At 42.6% G+C, this 26,304-nt stretch overlaps 1 protein-coding gene across 1 annotated transcript in view; it reads right to left on the bottom strand.

Annotated features, from left to right (window-relative positions):
• The window catches only part of PAX2 (paired box 2), a 90,211-nt gene that overhangs the window by 9,349 nt on the left and 54,558 nt on the right, over positions 1–26,304 (bottom strand). The window contains 4 exon segments of the mRNA XM_031064117.1: positions 1–58; positions 5,888–5,989; positions 20,925–21,051; positions 22,860–23,035. The exon segment at positions 1–58 is cut by the window's left edge and continues 1 nt beyond it. Coding sequence (XP_030919977.1) covers positions 1–58; positions 5,888–5,989; positions 20,925–21,051; positions 22,860–23,035 — 463 coding nt within the window.

Here is a 26,304-nt window from a genome sequence, read left to right as displayed (position 1 = left end):
GCCTCGTTGTAGGTCGTGTACTGAGGGTGGCTGTAGGGATTCCCTGAGAACTCGCTCCCTGGAAGAAACCAAGGAAGGTGTGAAATACAGTAAGCAATAAAGATTAATGTCTGCTGTTCCATCAGACCAGTGTTCATGCTGAATCTATTTGCCAGCAGGAAAACTGGAGCATGTAGCTTCCTTGTCTAACTGGAACTCTTCCCTTCAAGTCACTGCCGTGCCTGTTCAGTGCAAAGTTGCTTACCCGTACCATTAAGCATCACAAAATTGACATCTTCACAATCAAGAAATCAGTTCAAATTCAATAATACAAATAAATTATTTAAGTGGGGTGGCTTTTTTTTCCTTTTTTTTTCATTGCCTTCTGTCTTCCAGTTCTCAAGCTGCAGTAGGACTGCATATGCAAGTTTTTATGCACTTAATTATCAGCTTTCTTATTAATAACATTGGAGGTTCTCCAGTAGTGTCGAGACAGCAGGCATGGAAGGTTAATGGGACAAGCTCACAAGAAACTCTTTGGAGCTAGCAGTGCAATATGTATTGCTAAATTTTTTTTATTCGGGTACTGAGGGTGATGGCATAATTGTGAAGAAGAGTATCATTCATTTTTGGAAATGTTCTGAGTTGGCTGTGCTTAAATACAAAATAAAATGGAAAACACATGAATCACTTTCTTTCTTACTCTGGATGATGATATTAGTCAGAAAAGTGATTCATACATGATTAACCTCTCTTTTATGCTTAGTTAGTGAATTATAGAGAAAGCTTCCTGCATTCTAGCTCTGGAAAATGTTTTTCTAATGATTGGCACTTTAGGTACTGTGCTGAATCTGAAAGACAAGTTGTGCTACAGCTCCCCTTTTCACATTAGGAGAATGGGCCCAAACCAAAATACTTCCAAATTTTGTGACTTAGTAAGACTCTGAACCAAGATCTGAATGGTGCAGAGTCTTCTAAAACATTCAGTTTTATTGTGCAGAAGGAGTTGAGTCTCCCTGTTTCTTAAAAGGCTGTGCAGGGTATTTGGTAACTGAAGGGATCTGGTGCTGCATTCAAAATAAACAAATCTCCCAAACTTAAACATGTGTGTTTCTATTATGGAAAATCACGACATGATCTGATCATAAGCTCAATTTAATGTAGTATCAACAAACTGTGGACAATTAAGGCCATCTGAAAGGCCTTATGTGCTTAGAATACTGCAGGTATTAGCTTCTGGTCTGCCTGAAGGCAGAGGTGGAATTGTTACCACAGAAGTGTTTGAGAAGCACCTGGCAGTTCCTGCTAGATACCATGGAAGAGGAAAAGAAGGTAATGCAAGATGGGATGGATGCCTGTGATACAATTACCAAAGAATGTCAATTAATTATGGCATAATCTCTGCAAATCTCCTCTCACTGGAGTAGTAAAGCCAAAACCACAGTTTCTCAGATGGTAGAAATGAAGTCTGTTCAAGTTAGGGGATTTGTACTGCTTTAAACTTGAAGAGAGTCTTTCCAGCAAGGTTTTTAAAGGTACTCAGGGTAATAACCAAAGTAGTCAGTGCAAAATTGAGTATGAATCAAACCAAATAATAATCCAAAGATATTTTAGTCACAGTAGCATTTAGTTTCAGTATAAAACCTCATTTTGTGTGAGAGATCTTGCTAACTACTGTTTTAATGATGATAACTCGGCATAATTCCATAGCTAGAAACATCCTGCATGGAAAATTTGACAACTAGCTGGGAACGAATAGGTGAAACCTGTGAAGATGATCATGCAATGCACAGTCCAGATTTTTCTCTGCTGAATTGACTTATCTGTGGAATATACTGGAATTGGTTTGCTTCCCAAAGAAGGAGAAAAAAACTATCCTTATGAGAATTTCTGCTTTTGAAGTGTTTCATATGACATAACTTTACTGTATGGAGAGAAAGTGTTCTGATATTTCAAGACTTTTCTCTTACTCCCTGCTGAGTTGACACCCTAAGCTGTTTATAGTGTTGCTAAAGCATGGGTTAAGCACAGGAGAAAGAGCCACAGCTATGGAGCGTGGGGAGGAGGGAGGGCAGCCACTGGAAACAGTGTTTATTGACGAGGAGTGAAAGCATGCATGCAGCAGGATAATGAGCTTTTGAGCTCAACTGTGACCAAGAGGAACTGAGCTATCGCCTTCCCCGATCACTAATGAAACAAGTGTAATTTCCTCATCAACATTGGATTCTGTTTAACGACTCCCTGCCGCTGCCGTCCCCAGCCCTCTGCAGGCTCTGCACTGCTCTGTGTAAACTTCAGTTCCTGCAGTGGATGCTGACTGCATAAAACAGTTTGCAGAAACTTGACATCCTTTCTGGGAAAGAGGAAGAATTGAGACAGGAATCAAAGATATTCTGTTACCTTTGTGAGAAACTTCTCTCAGATATGTAGGTTAAGTGTAGCCCAATACCTGATTCATCTGTCTGTGAGTGACTAACCCCTGCTTTTCCAAGTGTGTGCTCAGGACCACTGGCCTTCGTCCATGTTTACAGCCTGGGACCTGAAGTTACAGGAAGGGCAAATGCAGGAATATGTATCTGGTCATCTGCATAATCCTCAGAGACATTTGCATTTGCTGGCCATGCTGCATGAATGTAGAGCTACAGGAGACAAGGTTTTCTCTAGACTGTGTGAGTAGAAGTCTAGTGAAAGGTTGTCATGGGTAGAAAATAGCAGCTTTGATTAGCCCTGGTTTAGCAATCTTCTCAGAAACAGTTTTCCACTGGAAAATGCTGTCTCATTGAAATGGAAATGTTTTGCTCGAGCTTGTCAGCTCCAATAGAGTTTTAGAAAGAAAAGTTCTGAAGTTATTGCAAATTGAAACAAAGTATTATGTTTCAACTTTCTTGTTTTGTTTCATTTTGCCTTTCTTATTTCATTTAATTTCCTTTCAGTTCTTTCATTATTTTAATATGTCTTGACATCTAGAACATGTTGATGTTATTGAAATGTTTCATCCTGATGATTGCAAACTGAACTGTTGCAGGGTTCTGACTCCTCATACCAATGCAAGATGAAAGCAAATATCAAGGAATCAGAATTTTGAATGGGTTGGAAATCTGATTTCTGAACAGTTGTGTGTTTAGCTCTGCACCTTTGTTAAAAGAAGACAGAGCCTCTTTCCCATGTTTTCTCACATCTGAACAATAGGTTTGTTTGCATGTTAGTGGCTTTCTTAGAGATACTTCCTGAGTAGTCATCTTGCTGGCTTCTTGTTTCCAGCGTAGTTAAAGCACTGGCTCCTGAACTTTCTTGGCCTGAGGGCACATAACAAACCATTGGCATCATTGTATTTGATTGTTCAGACTGGACTCTTAACAGAGGTTGCAAGTCAGCACAGAGAATTGATCTCAGGAGGCCTACATTCTGTGCAATCTGTGCTCAGGGAATCTTTACTGACACTATTTCTTGGCATCTGTATTTAAATCGTAATGGTTTAGTCTTCCAATACAGAAATGATGAGGCATGAATGGAGCCTAGCAGGTTCAGAAAAAATAAGGGATATAGTTTTCACAAAGTATGTAGTTTAGCTATAGAGCTTTTTGCAAAAGGTTTCTGTGCATGTTAAAGGCTTATATGGGCTCGGGAGACTTTTTTACATTTGTAGAGGGAAAACCTATAAAGGGTTTAATATTAATAGAAAGAAGTCTGGCTTAAAAAATTTCTTAGCTGCAACATGGAGGATGGGAGATCTTTCAAGAAAGTACCAATACATGCTTGCTCTACTCTTACACCCTTCCTCATATTTCCCCTGTTGGCCCCTGACACAAAGGAGTGGCTGCAGAGATCTGCAGAGTGACCCATTAAAGCAAAATCTTCTGTTTCTTCCCAGGAAGCCTCTTTATCTCCATCTTGTTGGCTTCTGTCACACTAGAAAACAGGAAGGAAAGGGCTTCCTGGCTGGGTCTGACCAGTGGGGTATGACTGAAACAGCCAGAACCTGATGCTCTGTTGAAAGATGCAGTAACTACTGCAGGATGCCCAAGCAGGCCACTGGAAAAATTCCCTCTGATTAAATGTTGACATCAGATTTAATGTGAAGATATCCATTTGACCAGAATCATTTTTTTAACTTTGAAGTATAACTTAACTTTTTTTCTGTATAATTCTGTTCCTTTTCTTTTGGGGAATATTTCTGAGTTGCTTTTTTTTTTTTGAGGACACTACTATCTTATATGCAGCCTCCACATCAAGGAGCTGAAATACCTAATTCTTGCATAAGTGACTCCTGATATTAGTGGTATTAAAAATTGTGTCCCAGTTTAGAAGTCAGTATCCTTGTCTTGAGGACACTAAACTTACATAGCAATTACTGAACAGTTTCTACTCAAAGAGCCAGCTATTTTGATATTATTAATACTTTCTATATGCTGTGACCTCCTATAAGTTTTGACCATAAATGATCTAAATATTGTCAACTGAATTTACCTACTGTTACTGGAGGGAGTTGTGTGGGGGGTGTTAATTGATCTTATATTGTCTTAGTGCATGTCTGATTCTGGAGCCAAACCACCTTCCTGAATAATTTAGTGTAGGACACGCCCTAAAATTTGCCACTGGAATAGGTTGACCAGAGTAGTTGTGGATACCCAGTCCCTGAAACTGTTCAAGGTCAGGCTGGATGGGGCTTTGCACGTCCCGTAAAGATGTCCACCCATGACAGGGTGGTTGGAACTAGGTGACCTTTAAGGTCTGTTTCAACTCAGGCAGTTCTTTGATTTGTCACTTTAAGATGTTAAGACTTTGACCTGGAAACATTTCCTAAGAGTTGCATTTTCACTGTCCTCACTGATGTTAATGTTCATTTACTATCTGTTCTGAGGTCTGGGTGAGAGTTAAGTTAGGCTTTCCACCCATAAGCCCTGGCAAATCATATGATAATAATATAGGAGCTTTCTGTCCTTAACTTGTTGCTGCTTCAGTTCTGAACTCATCTTTTCAGAGGCAGAGGCTGCAGAATGGGCTGTGTACCTGCCCCTTAATCATCACAACTCACACCCATGGGCCATAAAAAGCAGAAATCAGTGGCAGATGAGTTCTGAGTTCTGAGCTACCATGTCTGAGAAAAGAAAATCCTGCCTCTTCATTTATCTACTGGGGACAACTGTCATCAAAGGAGAGTGGGTAATAGAGCCTGAGGTAATAAACTCCTCAATTGTCCTAGAGTAAATGGTTCTCTCTTCTTCCAAAAGAGTGGGAGAATCCAAATTCTGAGATAAAGTATTTCTCCAAAGCATTGGGTATCAAAGAAAGAGTTTGTCTTTGGATGTAGGATTAGGTTGGTAATTTCTTGGATTGGAGGCACTATTTTACAAACAGGAGGTGGTTAAGTAGTTGGTTGCTAAGAGTGAATAGTTAGTTTCTTGTGAAACGCTGTTAATAATTTCTGAGTTCTTAGTAAGTTTAGGCTATATAGACAGTAGGTCTTCAAATACTGTAGGTATTAAATTGCCATTGATAATTTTCAGCTTGATGGCCATGGATTTAGACAAGAGGTGAGTTGTCACCCTTAGTTAGTGGATAGGTGAGTGTCTTGAGCCATGAGCAGTACATAATAATCTGCATGGGTCATGGGAAAATAATTACATTAGTTAATGAATACTAGGGTTAATTAATTACCAATTAATTGCCACAGGTTATAGCTAGCTAGCTGCCCATAGCAGCAGTGAATCAGTTACTAGGGGAAAAGAGATACGTTACAAAAAGGGTTTTTGGCTACATTGGTTATAGGCTCCTGATGATTTCTTTATGAAAAGAATAGCTCTTCAAGTCAGCAAAGCAATAGCCAAGCCAGCTGTGAAAGCTCTCACAGTGCTGGTAAGCGTTCAGACATGTGTGCACCATTACTGAGGGTTGGCAGCTGACTTACCAGGAACCATTCCTGCAAGAGTTGATGTTGGGTAGCTGCCTTGTCCAGTTGGGGGAACATGGGGTGGGTAGCCAGGCAAGGTGGTGCTTGCCATATCACGACCTGGAAAGGGAGAGAATCAGGACGGGTGATCAATACAGATAAGATCTTCCAGTATTGTTTTGGTATCATCTCTTGTCCCACTGTCACATGACTTGATAGGCAACTACTGCACAGCCTTCTCTTATGTGAGTTATGTCTACCCACTGAAAATTTTGGGTGAAGATTGGGGCACTTTTGATCTCACACTGTAAGGATGGATGTAAAAACTTAGCTTTGATGAGGCTCAAAAGAATTTGGTTTGATTTTGGATCTATTTTAACTAAATCAAAATGACCCTGATCTGCGCAGAGAGTGGCAGCATATTCATTGCCAGAGTAGCTGAGGTCCTGTCTATATGCAGTGGATGCGGTTCCAAAACTGTGGTGATGTTGCTTTAGGGCATGAGCAATGTGCAAGGCACTGGGAAGTGATCCAAGAGTTTTCTATGCCTGTCTCTCTTCCTACCTTTGCCATTCACCTGCATATGGTTTTAGGCAAGTCACTTTACCTCTCTGTGCTTCTTTTTGTGCTGCAAACTCTTTGGTGCAAGAGCATACTTTTAGTACATTTGCACAGTGCTTAACAGGAGACCAATAATGGTTGGACTCCTTCCAGGTGCTGGTGTACTATATGTAATAATAGGATCATGCAAATTAGTTTGAGTCTCACTTCATTTTTATCACAGGTACAAGTTTTTTGTTATAATACTTTAGGTTGTCATAACTTTTCATCACCAAAGAAGTAGAGAGGGGTATGGATTTAGTGTATGATTGTAGCTTATTTTTCCTCTCTTAGGAAGTGCAGCTGGGGGTTTCTTGGTTGATGCCAGAGGCATTTCCTCATTTGGACTGGTTAGCCTGAAAATGGGCCAGCCAGAAGGGCATTTGCTGTTAGTGCTTATTGCATTTAAATGAACTAAAATAATCTCAGAAGCTGCTGGGAGTTTCAAGCCAAAGCAAAACAAAACAAACAAAGAAAACTAAAACAAAACAAAAAGCTAAATAAATTAAGATAATCTTTCCCCCACAGCTGCTGAGAGATTTACAGCTCAACCTCCAACACTGCCTACTGAGATGTCAGCCTGTTCTAGGCATCAAAAGCCTTTCACATTCCCTCGGTGAACTATAGCTCACCTAGAAGTTTGTGCTATTTGTTATTCTTTTGTTAAATTTTGTCTCTCCTGGCAAGAGTCTGATTCACCTTTAGGAGTGACAGGCTAAGTAAGGCCCATTAACACCACTGGAGTCACAGGAACCATGCTGGGATACGCCAATGAAAGAAGAAGTGTTTGGTTAGCTCTACTACCAGCGGAATGATAACTGATAAAAGCAGGCCCTGGAACAAGCATGAACCTTGGCTGGGGAATCAGAAATAATTAACAGTTACAAGGCAAAGCAAAAACTAATAAGCATGGAACATTAACCTGAAGGGAGGAAGTTTCTCTGGGATGAGGTAGGCTAAAACCAGTGCCATTGCTTTCAGTCTTGAGTAAGGATTACTGAGGTGATTTACTCAAGAAAACAGAAATGCAAGTTCATTCTTTCTTCCAGAAGAGGTTCCCTATCAGTGACTGAAGGTCCTAGCATAGTTTATATCCTCTTAGACAACCGCTGAGCCATTTTCCAGCCACTCCCCAATACTGATAAAAATAAATACATAATGTATCAGGGATTAATATTCTACACTCTTTTACTCTTTTATTGCCATCATTCCTTTAGTGACTTGTAGCTGTATGTTAAGCTGTATGAATAACACCTAGTAGATGTAGTCATTTTTTTCTCACTTTGGTTTAAGGCAAGAAACTTTTATGCTTAAAATTCTTGTTCTTTTAGTTTCATTTATTGACTAACCTGAGAAATAACAAGTGATGAGTGAGAAAACAGTGTCACTGAAAAGTTAGAGATAACATTATCTAGCTGCAGGCAAAATTAATTCATTTTGACACTTTCATTCAGGTGGGATCACATATACACTCTGCTACTTGATGTGTGCACATATGCCCCTGTGTTTTTATTCAGACATGAGCACACAGAGGTTGATGTTCAAAACTGAGCATGGAAAATGTGTTGGAAAGTGATCATTTATCAGAATCCCAGTCTTGAAAAAGAAGATAACAAACAAGTACTATATCAGTAACATCAGTAAGACTCCCACAGAGAAACTCTTAAAATGCTGTTACATACAAACAGGCCCCTTCCATAACCTTCTCTCATTACAAAGAGGTAGACAGGATTATTAAATTCTTGTACTGCAGGGCTATGGCAAAGCTAGCTCATAACATGCTTCCAACTGCGGCCATTCTTCTTCCTGCAAGAACTTTCTGAGTGAGGAACAGCACTTGAATCACTGTGACATTGTTTGCACTTTTGAACATTTTTGTTTCATGTCTAATTCCCTGTAAGAGTCTTAAGGCATGTGCCTCTCAAGAAACACAGTGCCTTCTAGGCTAGAAGATGGTCATATATAACAGTATCCCCAGATATTTCTACTTCGGAGCCACTTCTTGGCTTAGGAAGTGCCCAGAACTCAGAGGCTCTTACTGGCTGCAGTAAGGTAGGACCAAGATGGTCTTATGAACACAAGCCTTCTTACCTGCTGTTTTCCTACATGGAGGTTTAGAAATGGAAATCTCACGTGACAAGACAAAGGAAGGATATTAAGTCAAAAGAGAAAAATAATATAGGAACATGAAGAAGGCAGAAGAAAGAAATACATTTCTTGAGTATTAGGAAGAAGATATGTTTCTTGAGTATTAGTGTGGTCTGCACTAAGTCTTATCTGTTCTGAAAAAGCCCAGATTACATCCTTTGAAAAATAATCAGTGATCACCCAAGACAATACTCACTATTTCACCCAAGTCACCCCTGAGATTCTGCCGCAATGCTGCTTCTGTCACCTTGCTCAGGAGTTTCCCTTAATACCTACCTGAAACTTGACCTTCCTCCTCATCTTTCCCTCCTGCCTGCTGCTCATAAATGCTGCCATCTTCTGCAACCTATTTCTTCACTTCTGCTCTTCCCTTAAAGGCCACCTCGTTCTGTATTCCTTTGGCTGTAAAACTCAGTCTTTCACACATCCTTCCTGCTCTTGACATTCAGACATGATGCTGGGTTTCTTAACTGCTTGGTCTGCTGTGTGAAGGCACCAGCTCACACTGACACTCCCAAATCAGGTGACTCAAATACTGCGCACAGCGTAGCTGTGGCAGTGCTCACCAACTGCCTGTGTCTATTTGACTTAGTAGCTGCAACCCATGCTGAGCAACCCAGGCGGGCCTAGAGCTGCCTGGGATCTTCACGCTGCTTCATCTGCCATAGGCTAGCACACTGTATTCTGTGCCTGCAGTACTCAGGGACATTATGGCTATTGAGTCAACACAGGATTTTGCGGTATGCATGTTTCTATGCTAAGTCCCAAACCCAATCCAACTGGGACACCCAGTCACTTTGAGGTAGTTACAGCGTATTTTCCCATTTTATTCTAAAAAAGAAGGACAGGCATGAAAACTTTTTGATTCTTCATGGAGCTGAGAACATACACTGCAGATGCAGACCTGGAACGTGGTTGCTCTGGTTCCCACTTGCACTCAAAGAGCTTGCAGCATTTACTTGCCTCCCCATCAGACGAAACTGAACCCCTTGCCTACAGCATCCCCGCTCAGTTTGTGGCCAAGGCCAGTTACCTGCTATCAGAGGCTGGCTGCTGGACTGCCCAAAGTGGGCACCATGATGAAGGAAGGCACTGTAGCAAGGCGTGGACGCATCGTCTGAAAGGGCCATGTGGAAGGGCTGAAGATCAGCCTGCCCAGAGCCGACCGGCGTGGTGGGGGTGAAAGGGGTGAGAGAGGCTCCATGAGGCTCTTGCTTTATACTGAGGGGAGAGGAGAGGTTTTCTGTGGTAGGGTAAGGGATGGACACAGACAGACAAAGGGAACAGGGGAAGGAAGAGGAGGGTGGGGAAGGGAGGAGAGGAAGAACAAAATGGGTAAATGAAAATGGAGTGGTTAAAATCTACAGGGAAATTAATTTTAAAACAAAAATAAAAATAAAAAGACTAGGAGTAGATCAGAGGAGCCAGTGTGCCTCTGCAGAGCAGCAGGAGCTGAGGGGAATGGAGTGCAGTGGCAGAGGGGAGGAATGGGAGGCAAGAAGAGAAGGAGGTGAGGGAGGGAACATGCAGGAGAGGGAGGGCAGGAACAAGCATAGGATTGGGAAGAAGAATGCTCTGAAGCTTTTGTGCTCCCTTTCCTGCTGCTTTTTCTTGCTGGCCAAGGGCATATGAAGATGCTACACTTACACAGTTTGGCCCAAGGAATTGCACCGCTTTTTCTCTTCAAACCCAACGTAACCTTCCTCAGGAGAGTAGCCTTGCTATAAGCATCTATTAAACAGATTGCTGGGTGTAATGGCCAAAGCTTCTCTACTCAAATTTCATAAAAGCTTGACAAAAATGGTATAGCTGGAGTTTGAGGTTAAAATAAAAATGGGACTGTGCAATTAATAGGTGGGTAGACAGATGGATCAATCAATTGATCTTGTTCACAGTGGCACATTTTGGAGATTTAACCATAAAAACAGTCAGGGCTGACTCTGATTGTTCCCAGAGTGTAGTTTTGCCAGATAGATACCTTGACAGAGAGACAAAATGGAAGAGAGGAAATGTGGGGGACTTGTAAAAGATCTAATTTTTATTGTTGTTTGCATTGGGCCTCCATTTCTGATCAATTGAGCTTTGTCACTATTCCTAACTTATCTGCCAAGTAGGATGTTTGAGAATTGGAGAACTCTGTGACCTAAAGCATGGGTACTCCAGAACACCCACTGCTGTTGGGTCAGCAGTAATAGAGTCCTGTATTTGGACACCTGAAAGCAAAGCATGGATGATGTGATCAGATCCAATCCAAATTATCTACCAAACCGTCCATCCTCAGGTAAACAAATTCAAGCCATCTCTCTGCTGTGATGGCAACTATTGCCAATGGCCTATGAAATAAGTTAGTTCTGGTGGTTTTGATTTATACAGAGAAATAGAAATGTGACATATAATTAGGTCATAAATCTGACTTCATTAATGTAGAACTGGCTAATTAATTTTAGGCACCTTGTTGTGAGGCTGTAGTGCTCACCTAGACAATAAAGGGCTGCACAATTTCTCTCTGTGAATGCTGTTTACCCTGAGATATTTGTTTCCTAGAGATTTGCTACCTGGCAAAAATGATAGTTTGCCATCTGTGTTCTACTCCAAGTACTTCTAACATGGGTGGCCAGCAAAGGTCTCTCATCACCAAGATTTCTTTGCAGCAAAGACATACGCTCATGTTTCAGTTACTTGGGAAGGATCAGTCCTGGCCAAGAGGGATACACTTCCTCCTCACTTAGTCTACTAAGTGTAGTCACTGGTATGCTAAGTGAGGATCGTAATTTGTTTTCCCTTTTTGCTACGAAGCTCTGTTTGGCAAGGACCTTTTGTGGAGGATGTGGGGAATGGAACTTGGAGTATCTGGATTTTGTTTTACAGTTAATTGAAGTCCCCAGAATAGGCAGCCCATCAGCACCCAGCTTCTGCCTTTTACAACCATACACTGTCCTACTTGTCCCACTAGTGAGCCTTCATGTGCCAGAGCCAGTCTCTGTAGATCAAGAACCCCCCCAAACTATTTTTCTCCTGCATCCTCTGTCTTCTGCAAGGCAAGGTATGCACAGATTTACTTTCAGACCAAAGAGGCAGAGTCACTACCAGCATTCTGGCAGTGCTTGAAGCCTTTATCCAAATAATGTTGATACAAGATAATTTGGATGACTAGACCTATCTGCAGGCAGAGGCCCAAAAGTTCCCTGGGCTTTCACAGGCTGCGAGTGAAGGGATATTTTTCAAGGAAGTAATTTGGCAGTGATACTTAAATAAACTGGGGACGCTTCAGTCCTGGGCATTTTCCATACTCCTATTTCAACTCTTTTTCTTATACAAGAGACAGCAGGTGTGGGGAGCTGCTGAAGAGGAAAGGGCAGAGAATAAGGTGGACATGGAAGCGTGGGTGGGCAGAAGCGAGAGGTGCTATGGGCAGGGGTTAATCCTGTTTGCACAGCCCCCAGGCACGTTGGGTTTCCTAGTCCCTCCCCTGCTTTATTTCTCTTTTAAAGCATGGAATTTTCAGCTATAATCCTTCCTAAACCGCAGCATTTTTCAGGCGCTCTGTGTAAGTGAAACCATAATCTCTGGTAAAACAGACTGCTTAAGCTGCTGTAGCATTAGGCCAATCTGATCCAGCCCCTGGATTTCCGCTCTGCCCAGCCACCACAGAGAGGATTTCAGCCTGAAAGACTGTGTAAAGCCCTTGCAATGGGAACAACAGTGCTAGGCCTTGCCTTGCAAAGCTGGGAAGGGTTAAGGGACCAGGAGCTATTTGTCCCAATGTTGTGAGGCTGTTAAAACCCCTGTCAGACTCACAGCGGAGATGAGCCCAGCCCTCTCTTGAACACATCAAGGCTTATGAAGAAAAATTCCTCACACCTTCCAGAGCCGTCGCCACTTACTCAGTGTGTGGGGGGATAAAGAAGTCAACAGTAACATGGCAAAGAGACTTGAACACAATAATGCTAAACACTATTCTCTCTGATAGTGCAAAGGAGGCGAGGATAAGGTCAGACAGCGAATGATTGCACAACCAAAACTCAGACTTATATGTGTCTATTTATCTGTCTATCTTTCCCTCTACACTCTGCAACTGCACAGACATAATTTATATCCCATGTATCTTTACTGATGGATGGCATTTACCATTTTTTACTCCTTTGTTGTCCAACTCTCCACTGACTAAAAGCACCTGAATTCTGTCTCTGGTGTAACTCCTGCCACTGCTATGCTGGAATAATTGCCCCAGTAGTGAATTATAGCTCCAAAGCATGTCACTGTATATGAAATCAATTGATTGATCTATCTATCCACCTGTGAATGGCACAGTCTCATTTTTCATTTTAACCACCTCAAACTTCAGCTGCATCTTTTATATTTTCAATTTTGATTTTCTCTATTCTCTAATTCTTTCATATTTGTGATGGAGAACTTGCCTCTGCCTATCCCAAGTCCCACTACTGCCAGCAAGCTGTAGAGCAGTGCAATTGTGGCTTGTCTATGTTTTGTTGGGAGTGTTTCTTAGAAAGGCTCCTTCAGCGAATCCCAAGGTATATCTTTCTCTTACGGCTGGAATACCAACCTGGAATCAAATGGGAGGGGAGTGGAGTGAGTTTGCAACCCCTTTCCAAATCAGCAGAAATCTATTCCTGCCCCAGTCTCCTTTATTCTTCTAAAAGGCAAACAATATTTTTGTTTATAGGTGGCAAAAAAAATATCACCCACTGTCATGATGGGGGAAACTTGAAAGTCATCAGGGTGGGGATATAGCTGGAAACATAGCAGAGGACTACATTTTGTGAATCACCTACTCCTCTCTTTCTGACTGTATTTTCTGAGTTATGGTTGTTTTTATTCCATTCTAGCCCTCTCCTCTGTTATTTTGTCGGAGAGCAAGAACTAGTGATCTCTAGCCTAAATTCCTACTGTGAATGAAGGGATTTTGGCCAGACAGAGTGAGAGGAAGATTCACAGCTTTGGGTTCCTATGGAGACTCATCTCAGCTTTTATCATGCTCTCTGCTGCTGAAGGGAAGGGAAGTGGGGTGGGGATTGGTTGGAGGACTACATAAGCTGCTTGTTTTTCATTGCTGGTTTCCTGGAGGATAAGCTATCTGCATCCAGTGCTCCTTTTCTTTATAGTACACAAAGAATACCAAGATGGCACATCCATGAATGAGGGATGGCTCTCACACACCCACTCAAACCCACTTACCATCTTGACAATGTTTCCTGTTCTTTGTCTTTTCCTGAGGTCTCTATCAAATATCTGTATGACACCAGTGTCCCACCCTTTACAACACATATCCTTACAGCATTGCTTAGGGATCACTCTTTTATCTGTGAGGAACTGAGCCCAGAGAAGAATACTCAAGTTTGTGTAGGGGCCCTGTGCCAAAGCTGAATCTTATCTCCGGTGTTTTGAATTCTATCCTTGCACCCACCTCTGAAACATCTTTTTCTGTATTTGTGTTCTCTATTCCTTAGAAAAGTTTCATTGTGGTAAACAGAATGGGACTGGGTCCTCAGAACTCACAGACTGGTGAGTTTACACTATAGGCAGTGGAGTTACATCACTTTCTCCCTTGTGGTGATCTTGCCTCCAATTCCAAAAGCCATACAAAAGACCAGACAGGACTACCACAGCATACTGTTCCTTTTGCTTACTGTCGTATCAGAATAACCACTTTTTCTATTCTTAGTTTCCTAGGTTTTCTGTTGTGAGAGCATTTTTCAAGTTGCACATAAAATAAATACTGTCCTGTGTTTTTTCTCTTCTCTGATCATAACAGACCTTTGCTAGAAGAACTTACAGGTGTCCTATGATTAGCCTGCTTCTCATTATACCTTTCTTGTCTTCCTACTGACTGGAGAGTGTGCCTTGTGTGTTCAGGTTTTTTTTTTCTGTTTGTGCACACATTCACCCATGTTCATAACAAACTTGGGCTGCTTTCCCCTAAGAGTCAATGCTGTTGTGACATCACATCCCACGTCAAATTTTGTAATGTATTTTCAGTATTTTTTCATTAAACTGAATATTATAAATCTAGATTTTATGTCTGGTCTGATCTGATCAGCTGCTGCTTTCCAAGTAAACTGACATGCTAACTCTGTATATTACTTTGAAGAGTAAATTTTATACCCTTCATATAGAGTAAAACATGGAGCTTCCAGTAGACCTATGATCTGGACATACTCTTTGAAGCTACTTGAATACTAATTAATCACTTGGGAACTCTACTGGGGCCTATTTCATGTGGCTCTCAGTACATTTGTTTAAAGATGGAGCTGAAGAGGGAAGATATGCTTTGAAGTCCTGGGTGGAGGGGAGAAAGACATGCATGCAACTTGTGCATTTGACAAACAGAGAAGTTCAGTGGAGTTTATATTGTCGCCTTTCTTGAGTCCCAGCCCATTGGATTTGGCAAGTTCTACCCGTCTTGAAATGTAGCATGTGCTTATTCCTTGCTGTTTTGTGACTTGAGTGTTGCCTCTTAAACGAAATACTTTTGAAATATATACTAGGCAATGCAAAACCTGTTAGTTTTTCATGCAGTCCTCATTATAGGTAACTCCAAGGTTCCATCATAATGGTATTTTACTGATCACAAGACAGGATAGATCTTCCTTGGTAGCCCACAGCAGTGGTAAACTTAAAAACATGGGACAAACATTACTCTAAGCTCTCAATTTCTCTGAAAGACTGCAGTGGGCAATTTTGGTTGTACAAAAAGTGGGCATGATTGAATCCAGTACAGTTGATAGACACCAAAAGTTATTAATATCTGCTTAACTCAGGTATAAAGCACAGTCTTTGCTACACTGGGCAAATGTATACATCGCAAGAATTTTCATCAAAATCATACTCATTGGATCCTTCATTTAACCTCAGAAGAAAAGGCAAAACTTAAATTGCTGGAAAGACAATATAATACAATTATTTTCTCTAAAAAATCCCCTTTTGTCCAGCAACATAGAGTGTGGCAGCCTGCAATGCTGCCTCTTGCTGAAGAAAATTGGACTGGGAAGGCCAGTTCACTGCTATTGTCATTATATGACATTATTTTCACTCACTGCTATTGTCCACTTAAATGCTAATTTAAGGAAAGCAAAGATATTATTTCTTTTAGGCCCATCCATTTCTGTGTTCTTCAGTTGAATATGCCTTTAGAGCCCACCAGCTGCTTTTTTCAGCATCATGAAGTTACTGTCAGTGAAAATTCCACTGAATGCATACAAATAGTTTATGTGATTCCTTCCCCTTCACCCCTGTTCCTGTCTGTTTCAGGGATCATTCATCTGATCATCTATCACTCTCAGCCATTTGGTCCCAGAGAAGAATAGTAACACCTTTTGCTTTTACAAATTCCTTGACTAGATAAGGAGATGCTATCTCTTCTTAAAGAGGGGAAACGGTTGATTAAACTTGGAGGTCCTGTGGACTTCTGCTTTTGCCAGTTCCTCATCTTCAATATGAGAGGCTTGCTCACAGAAAGTACTACCTTCATTTTAGTGAGGCAGGGTAGTAACAACCTTGTAGCAGACACATGAATGATTATCATATTCCATTTTCAGGGCACTGGAGCACCCAGAGCTGTGCCAAGAGGCTGTTTGAGTGCTGCTGACTGCAGCCCTGCTGCTGGGCTGATGGGTGGGGTCAGCATTTGAGATCTGGCATCACCAAAGCCAACTTGGGCCCCCCAGCAGTTTGCTAAACAGATTTTTATGTCAGATGAGTCAAGCCCGGACCAGGGCCATTGCTTGCTGGTATCAGAGGCTAAAGTAGACTGGAGTAAGGCAGGGATTTTTCACCAGTACAAACAAGGAAAAGGAGAAGGAAATACTTCCCCTCTCACTGTAACGTTATAAGTACAACTGAATGTAATGGTCAGTTTTAGTCATGATTTAAAACAGCAAGCTGGATCAACTTGTTTTACATTTCCACTGTGAGGCTGTTTGCTACAAGCTTGAATTTTATGAGAGGTAACAGATATTTTGACAAATACAAAATTCACCCTAAACATAGTTATTTCAGTTTTTGCTAAGTAGATGGCTGAATTATGTGCACATTTATTTAAGCAATTATGTCGTTTAATATAATTTGTCTTCACATATTATTACATGGCAAAATAGTGAATGATGAGTCCATATTATTATTTTATTAGATTATTAACTTTTTACTTGTTATCTGTGTCAAGTTATATTTGGATGGAAATTAGAATTAAATTAAAAACAGTATTTGTAATTATTCATGCTAATTAAATAAAATGACCATAAGTTCCCTGACTTCCTAAATATATTAGAACAGAAAAAGCAAGCTTTTCAAAGCAGGTTTTGCATTTAAAAATTATTTATTAACTGGAGGGAAGGATAGCTATAAGGAGGAATTTGGATTGGTTTAAGAACCCTATTTTAAAAATAATAGATTTCATTCTTTCCTACCAACTCTAATTCACTTAATTTGAGGAAAACTAATGTTCCTGCTTTTTTCAAATCTGAGTTTGTTTCTTCATTTTAAGTGACCAGGTATTGAACTGAACAAAATTCTCTTTGGTTCCCTCGCTAATCTGAAATGAAGGAAATAGCAACTGCAGGAGGCTAAAGTTCTCAAAGGATTGTTTAGCATTTCAGAAAATCTTTCCAAGTGTCTAGCCAGTGATTTCCCCATGATTAGCATCACTGCTTTCCTGAAAATCAGATTCTGTTTGAATACTACTTTATGTCTTGCAGGTATAGCAAGTATCCTTTTTTGTCAGTAATTCCAACATTTTTGCATACATTCATGTCTGAATTAAAAAATAAACTGAAAAAACCCTGATTGTATGCCAGAGAGGGGAGGTCTGGAGGAAGGTAAAATCCATGAACTTTTTTCTCTCTCTGAATCTTCACAGGACAGTTGAAAATTTCTGCATTGTCTGTTCCGTATGAAGGACAGCAGGGTAGGTTTCCTAGCCTAGTGTCCAGCAAGTCACTAAGTGACAACTCATTCATGGACATTCCTTGAACATATTTAATAGGGAGAGATAAGGATGACCTGTTTGCTCCATAGTAAAAAAATGGTTTTGTTTACTTGCTTTCAGAGATTTGAGTAATAAATGAGCCATCTAAGATGTATTAGTAGAATAATTGTCTGAAAGGGAGTGTTTGATACTGGCCATACTAGGCAAGGCTGGGCTGTACACAGCTGGGGTGCTAAGCTGTGTCTTTGAATGGATGCCCAGGACTTTGGGGAAGGCCTTCTGGCCAGTTGAAGAGGAGGCTGCCTGTTTTGCAGAATTTCCAGCTCTTCAGTTCCAAGAAGCTCCCAGACAGATAAAGGGACTTCAGCAACACCATTCCTTAACTATCTCACTACATTTCATGATCTTAGGTAGCTAGAGATTGTTGAGGGTTTGATGGCTTTTGGAGGGGTGAGGTCTCAGAATGGTGTGAGCTGAAAGAGCTTGCTGAGGATAGTTAGTCATAAGCCAGAGAGAAGGACTTTCTCTGAAGTCTTCAGAAAGGAAGACTTTCTGAAGACTGTATGATCTGGTATCATAGAGCTGTGGTTTGGAAAGACCTAGTAATATGTTTTTCTGTCTGGGAAGACTAAGCTGGGGAGACTTGCCTGTAGACTGAAGCTCTAAATCTCACATTGTGAAGGGACTCCACACAGAATTTGTACCTTGAATGGGTAGGTTTGTTTCACATTTGTGTCAGGTATCACCTGAATTCACAGACTGCCCTGGACATTTTGTGAGGCATTTCAAGGATGATATCATAGCAGCAAAAGAGGCACCCAGCAATTCAATACTCAATATTACTCCAATATCCCCTCCTGGGATCAGGAGCTGAGTGATACCAAAGAAATCTGTCTGCCTCTTCCTTAATTTCCTAGCTGGGGTAGATTAGGAGGCAGGACTGAGTTCTTCACATCTCTGGTCCTTCCTGAAAGCATTGCCCAGCCCCATAGCAAACATATAATGAATCATTCATCTTTAATAGATTATGCAAATTGAGAACATCAGATCAATGAAGATCAATACCTGCAACCATTTAATTGCCAGCAAAAACATTTTAAGAATGAGCATTATCTGAAGTCCTTTCTTGGGTAATAGCACCATTAATCCAAACATTGGATCCTGGCCTAAGTGTACAGGAAAAATTCTTCTCCCCTCTTCCCCTGATGCCTTTCAGGTTGTTGAGGGGCTTTTTCTTCCCCTTTTCATTTCTAGTTTCTGAGTTTCTCCATCATTACCACCAGTGAACAGCTCCCAGTGCTAATAGTTCTGCTTTTGTTACTCTGCACTGATTGAAATGTCGCATACAGATTGAGATGTTAGTGCTAAGTTGCCACCTGGGAATGTCAAGCTGGGTCTGAAATGAACTTTTCTCACTCTTGGATCCAGATGGATCAGATGGGGATGTTCTCAAGCTGAGCTGGGAGTGTGGCAGAGAACTGAGTAGGGGTAGCACAGGGTGGGAGGGCCATGAAGAAAATTTTTTTCCTCAGCCTACAGTCTCTTCTGTGAGACCAAATCTGTCTCATGCTGTACCCTTGTGAGAGTCATGTCCAAGTCTTGTTTAGTGTCCCAGCCTTTAGGAAGCCTCCTCTCACATTGACAAGCTAGAGTGCACCATCTTCAATTAGGCAAAAGGACTAAAAAGAACTATTTTCATGGCTTCTTTGAATCTTAAACTCTGATTGTGGACACATCACCTTTACATTTAGCTGTGGGGATTTGCCTTGCTCTCCTACTGGCTTTGCCCCTCAAAGACAAGAAGATATTTCCTGTAAGAGATGTGAATCTGCTAAACAGTAGATGAACGACAGCTGAGTTTTGCAAATACAAAGAAAGGTAGAACACTTTTGCCACAGCTAAGCCATTTTTTTTCTGGTTGGCTAAAAAACTGCATATCTACAAGGACTCTGAATCAAGCCTGATAGCTGTAAAAGCCATGAAAAAGGTCTGGGATGTCATACTTTCTAGACGTTTCCTGAATAATATAGTTCATCTCCCATGTTCTCCATGAGATTTTGCAGACATACTGGATGTCCTCTGTGTTTGAGTTAACTGTTACTAATCCTGCCAGTCCCAAAGTTCTCGGTAGCCAAAAGTTGCATGCAACAATATGCATTTGCTCAATGTTTGCTGAACAAGCAATGACAGCCTGCCTCAGCCATGAGCTGCCCTGACATCAGGGGCTATTACCTGGGACTTCTGCAAGAAAAAATTGAGATACATACTCCAATGCTCTTGATTCTGTGCCATCAGAGGAAAACTTTTTGGTCAAGGGACAAGAAGCTTCTTCCCTTGCTAACAGGACTTAGACCTTTGTCATGAGTTGTTTCTCAACTTCTGCCACGAGGTTTCTAGAGGGGCTACAAAAGTTGTCGAATAAGGGGAATATTCCAAACAGGGGCAAGTCACTTGAGCCTTGCAGCCTCTTTAGCTACCCAGGAGGAGATGTGCAAGTGTGGTAGCTGTGTGAGCAGCCACCGATGGCAACCAAGGCCTCGAGAAGAAGGGCTGTGACACCAGAATATTTCCTTACGGCTCTAGACAGACACAGGACAGGCAGCCTACACCAGTATCAGGACAGTGTTGGAGTGACCTGTGGCCTCAGGCCAAACTGTGCCACTCAGGTTCTGCATGTGCTACCAGCAAAAAGGAAGTTTCAGTGAAGCATCTGCTACAGGGGTTGCTTCTTATTTCTCTGCGTCCCAATTTGTCTGCTTTCATGTGCTTGCTCACAGTTTCTACTCTCCCAGACACACTTGAGTTTAATGTGCCCAGGCATGAGGAAAGGCTGTGAACAAATTTTTTTGCCAGCTTTCCTAAGAGACTCATGGATTTAAGGAGGAGGGAGTTTAGCAGTTGCAGTTCAGCAGATCTCAGTTTTTAATTTGCAAATGCCCCTTCCAAATGCCAGGGCTGAATAAAACTTAAACTATTATTTCTCCAAAAGAAAACCAAGTGGAGATCATGGGTAAGCCATGACCCCGTTGTTCTCAGATACCAAGGAAAAAAATCACAGTGCATATTTGGACATATTTGTTCTCCACCAACATCCCAACCTTAAGCCCCATCTGGGCACACAAGTTTGTGAATGACATCTGGGTTTGCCTATCTTTGAGTCACACCTGGACACATCTAAGTGTACCCAAAACTGCCAACACTCTGAATTTCAAACTTCTATTGAACCCTTATGTTCGCCACAGTCTTTCTGTCTCTTTCCTTGTTTGCCACAGAGGGGTATCTTGCATTAGCAGAAAAAGCAGAAGCTAATGGTGATGAGGGAAATAAATAAAAAGCTTGGTTCTGCTGTTTGGTCAGGCAGCTTACCGGTCACCACAGGGTACGTCTGGGGTCCTGACACATTTGTCCCCAGGTCTGGGTTAGCAGAGGTGGATAGACTTGATTTGACTTCATCGAGACCAGGGGTCAGAGCTGGGAGGGAGTACTCATTACCCTGGGGAAGAGAGGAGAAAGACAGCTCGCTATTGATGTGATGGGAGAAAGGGAAGGGTGTACAGATGGGGGGGAGGAAGAGGAGAGATGCAAACCCTTGCACAGATGGAAGAGGAGGAGGAGGAAATGGAGAAGATAAAGTGACAAGAAGGTTGAGGGGGACGAGGAGGGGGTATCCTAGGATGAACTATCCCACCTGCCTGCTTGACAGTGTGAAGGGGAAGAGAGGTGAGGGATCTGGCCTGTTATTTGTGGTATGGCTGAGCCCTCATTTGATGCTGTGGGGATGGGGGTGGCTGTCTGTGCCAGCCCATGGGAAAAGAAAGGGGAAATCCACATCCCCTCCTCTTGGCTGAGTGGAGATGGGAGGTGTTTGCCCTGGTGACAAGGACAGCTGGGGCATAGGACTACAATGACATGACTAGGACAGGCAGGCTGTAGGAAGCAGCCAGTGTTGGCTCACTGTCGCCAGGGTCTCTGCCTGGGTCGCCTGTCTCCCCTCCACTGTTACCTCTGTCCTAGCTTTTTAAAAACAAAGGAGCCTCATCCCTGGCCTCTGTCACTCTGTGCATTGGGGTATGAAATTGGGGAGGGGGGAGCCACATGGCTAACAGAAGGGTGGGAGGGGGAGAGCCATTGAATCTGAAAGGGTGTCCTGTCCGAAAGGCTCTGGTAATTGCCTTTTTATTGTGGCAGCCTCCAGACCAGACGCGGGAGCTGGAGAAACCAGGAAGGCTACAAAACAGCAGGAAAAGTTGCTCTGATTAATATTACGTTAAATTAAAACTGATTTTCTGCTCTTTCTCCTCTGGTTTTTTCCATGCACTTCCCCAGCCCCCTCCCAACATCTTCCCCTCCTCCAGCAGGTTCCACGCATGCTGCCCCCTCCCCGCCCCTGTCCCTGCTTGGCTAGGACTGCCTAGTCATTTCCAATTCCTTCTTGTATTGATCTTCCTGTAGAAATCAGTTTTGTAATTAGCTGCAAATTAGGCCTTCTACTGGGGGTGAGCCTGCCCCCTGATTTATCACCAGAGTAATTCGCTGTGATCGGAGAGAAATTAAAATGAACTCAATTAGGCTTTGGATTTGCTTTATGGGCCCTGCTCAGAGTTTCAGGGGGAAAAATGACTGTGCTGGTGCTTAATAGTCTAATGAAAGTAAATAAAGGTTATTCATTGTAATAAACCCAGGGACTCTGGGATGAAGGGAGTCCACAGCCAACCTCTCCTTCTCTTCCTTTGTTGGTTTATGGCTTGGGGCGGTTTAAAAAGACTTTTGATTTTCATTTTATTAAGACAAACAGCTTTTGGGATAAAAGGCTGGGAGAGCGGGGGAGTAAAGAAAAGGTGGGCAGAGCTGCAGAAGTGTGGAAAACTATGTTGGAGATAGGAGTTGAGTGGCAGCTTTGGGCCATGAAGGAAAATGATCCATTTAAACCCAACCCTGTGGCTCCAGTGTGATCTCCGGGTGCAGGAGTTTCTATGCAGTGCTGTCTGCCAGTGAACATGGATGGGGGTAGGCATGTTCATGGCAAGGTACAGACACGTCTGTGTGGAGAGGGAAGAGTGGTCATGGGGACGTAGGGAGAGCACAGTGTGCACGTTTATGGCAAGTTTACCAGAGGAGGTAAAGCTTGTGTAGACACACAGTGATACAGTTACAAATAGACAGGGCTGTAAAAGGTATGTGCAATAACAGGTCAGCGTCAGAGCAAGGGACAGAGAGGAGGAGAGGGATTTTGGTGAGGGAATCTCCTTGCCATCATCCTCGCAGTGCCTGTGGGTTCCCATTACCAGGCCAGGCCCTCACCTGCTCAGATTTGATGTGCTCTGATGTTTGAAAGACGTCAGGGTAAGAAGGACGCTCAAAAACTCGATCTAAAGCTTCCAGCTGCTGCTGGGTGAAAGTGTCGCCACGAAGGTGCTTCCGCAAACTGTCCACGCTGCTCTGGGAATCTCCATTGGGAACTGAGCCCTCGGATACATCTGCAGGGCACACACAGAGAAAATAGGGAGTTAGCACCACCCTGGCTTGGATTGGTAATGGAGGCAGGACAAGGACAGGGCAGGAAAGAGGGAGGCTCTGTGCCTCCACCCAGGTAGCTGTGCCACTCCTGAGGAAAGAGGAGGCTGCAGGGGTCCAAGAGGAGCCCCCTCCTCTCTGACGGAGTGGCCAGGCTGCTCCAGTGGGTTCTGTGGGATTCTCCTGCCCGGGATGAGTGAGGCTGTGGAGAATGGTGCTTAGCTCAGAGATGAGTTTCGGTTCCACTGATTTTCAGTGTTAAAAATTGCCAAATCTCCACTGCCGAGCATAAAATGGGAGCAAAGCACAGCGATTAGCATCGCTAGAAGACCACTGGAGAGGCAGTTCACAGAGAAACAAGAGTGCTGAGGATGGGCTGTAGTGGAGAGGACTGAGAGAGCCTGCAATGGGAAAAAGGCTCTCTTACAGTTTGGAGGGGAGCTAGTCTCTGTTGTAGCTCCCCAGTCCTATGAGCTGCTATCACTGTTCTAATTTCATCTAATCATATCATAGATAAGCTTTTCATTCCCCTTAGATAACAGGGAAATCTGGTTTCTGACTCTGTGTTTCACCAGAGACCAATCTCTCCCTGTGGGGCAGCTGTCCCATCCAACATATGTTGGTTTCTGTCCCATTCACCTATGTGTAGCTTGTGATTTATCATGACCCATATCTCTTTTATAAAACTCCCTCCAAAATGAGATGAATAGTTGTCTCTGCCAGTCTCCCTTCTTATCCAAAATGAATTATTGTATTACAAAACCTAAGTGGGAATTACAAAATTCCCACCTGCTCAGTGGGATTCAGCCTTCCTTGAATTACTTTGTTCTTTCTAGGAATATAGCTGCTTTCTGGTAGAAGCTTCACTGGAAGTGCATCTCTGTCCCTACAACAGCCCTCTGACACAGTCCAACCTCACAGCAGTGCCTCCTGGCATGCTCCAGGGTGTCTCTCTTTCTGTTGTGCCATCTCATGTCTCTTACAGCCCGTTCATCCTTTCTGCTGCGAGTCAGTTATAAATGCCCTGCCCCATCCAAAGTGATTTTTTTCCTGTGATAAACCATCTGATCACCTATCTGGGTTTGGGTTTGGTATGTTTTTTTCCTCTGTTATCCCCCAACTCAAATGAGGTGCATTTTTCTCTGTTATAACCCCTTTTTATCTAGAGTAAGTCTCCTGCTATTAGCATCTGTCATATCCAAGGTGAGTCTGTCTGTTATAACCTCCTGTCCCAGCTGAAGTGAATCTTCCTCTGTCATAATCCCTCATCTCATCTAAGGCAAGTCTGCTCATTATAATCTCCTCCAACTGTGCTGAGTATCTTTCTGCTGTCACATCTCAGCCTAACTTTGGCAATAATCCCCTCCTTCATCCATGCTGATATACCTCCATACTCTTTGTGCTGAATCCTTACCTACTGTGCTTCATCAGATGCAAGTCTGACTGTCTTATCACCCTGACTAATCTAAGATCAGGTTCTCCCTCTTGTGCTGCAATTATCTTCCTGTATTTTCACTAATATGCCTCATACTTAAGCCTTTCTTAGTGGCCTCCAGTCTGTGAATCTCAGAAATCTGCTGTCTGTCAGGAAATTGGTCCAGGGTTCTGTATAGACCTTTTCCTTCCTCCATGCAATCATGAGGTGCTCATGGACACATGATGCTCCCAGGAGCCTGGAGTGACATTCACTGTGCAGCATCCAGAACAATACCATTCTGCTGCTTCCTCTTTTAGCTCATGGATAGTGCCAAGATGGTATTTTCCTGGCACAGTTAACGCCCAACTGGTGGCCCAGAGTTACGACTGAGCCTGCTGCCTTCTGGCTATGAGATATATCCGTTTATAGGTGATTATACGATATGATATAATCAATAGTACATTATATACAGTAGCGTAGTACAGTACCACTCACAAGACCATAGAAAATATTACATATTGATTTGTCCCTGCCAGCAGCCTTCCCTCAAGCAGCCTCTTCTCTCTTTCTTTTCCACCCCAAGCCAGAGCAAGGCTGTTTACTGGCACTGATCCCTAGAGTTTTCTCCTCTCCCCAGGCTTATTTGCCCAAGAAAAAGTTATAAATTTCCTGAAATCTGGAGTTCATGACAGATTTGACTAAGAAAACAAAGCAAGGATTAGGCTTGGTGGACTGCACACTGTGTGGGTCAGTACAGTTTTCATGTTTTATATGACACTGGGCTGTTTCTGCAGGTGCTGAATTTCAGGAGGACTAGAACTCTGGTCTTCCCTGCAGAAAGCTGGCACAGAACTCCTGGGTCCAGACTCAGAAAAAAAAATGTTTCTGTATCAGCCTCAACCTGTCTGCAGCCTGTGAAGCTCTTTGAGGATTTTTCCACGTGTCTGTCAGTGTGTATGATTGTACACATCATGACACTAATACATATGGGTATTTTTGCAGTAGATAATTATTCTCTTATTCTTTAGGTTCTGCATCACAGTACATACCTGACTAGGCATTTGTCTGTGGCTGCTGGTTTTGGCTATTCCTGATTTTCAAGGATGGCAGCCTTAAACTCCACATGGTGTTTGGTGTGAGTGGACTGATGCACAGTAAAACTTTCACTGATTGTCATTAAACTAGATTTTACCCTTAGTGAGTTGCCCTGAGTGGTTACACAGATTTGTGCACACATGCACAGATATTTGCAGCTCTGTCTGCCTTCAGAGCCCTGTGCACGTGTGTCTCCTGCGTGTGCACAGGCCATGCCTTTGTGTGAAGAAGCTGAAATCACAGCTTTCCTGAGTCGCTGTAAGAGTCTCTTTTCCTTCATTTATTCAGGGGCCCTTCAGATCTTGACAAATCTGTCACTCTAAATTTGCGGGAGATTATGGTGCTCTCTGCCTAGCACGGAGAGAGGTGATATATGATATCTGCTGCCCCTATTGATTGCCTGATCTGGTGGCAGAGGGCTGGCGAAATGAACTTGAAATGAACATCATGCCTCAACTCATTGTGCGTATAATACACTACTTAATCCCACATTTTTGAGCCGCTATGGAATTCAATTGATCAATCATGTCCCTCTGATAGTACTGTTTTAGGGGTTATTGCTGCTCTGCTCACTGACCTTTCTATTTATTTATTTATTTATGTCAGAGTGTGTGCATGTGCACACGTAAGTGTGTGTGTGTATTTGGGAAACCCAGGACCAGCTGATGAGAGAGCATCTGTGCAGTCTATGGGAAATGAAAGAGAAGGATGAGGGAAAGA

The sequence above is a fragment of the Geospiza fortis genome, unplaced genomic scaffold, assembly GCF_000277835.1.
Source record: "Geospiza fortis unplaced genomic scaffold, GeoFor_1.0 scaffold130, whole genome shotgun sequence".
NCBI lineage: Eukaryota > Metazoa > Chordata > Aves > Passeriformes > Thraupidae > Geospiza > Geospiza fortis.
Note: the sequence above shows the minus strand (reverse complement) of the source record. Positions and strands in the feature narration are given on the sequence as shown.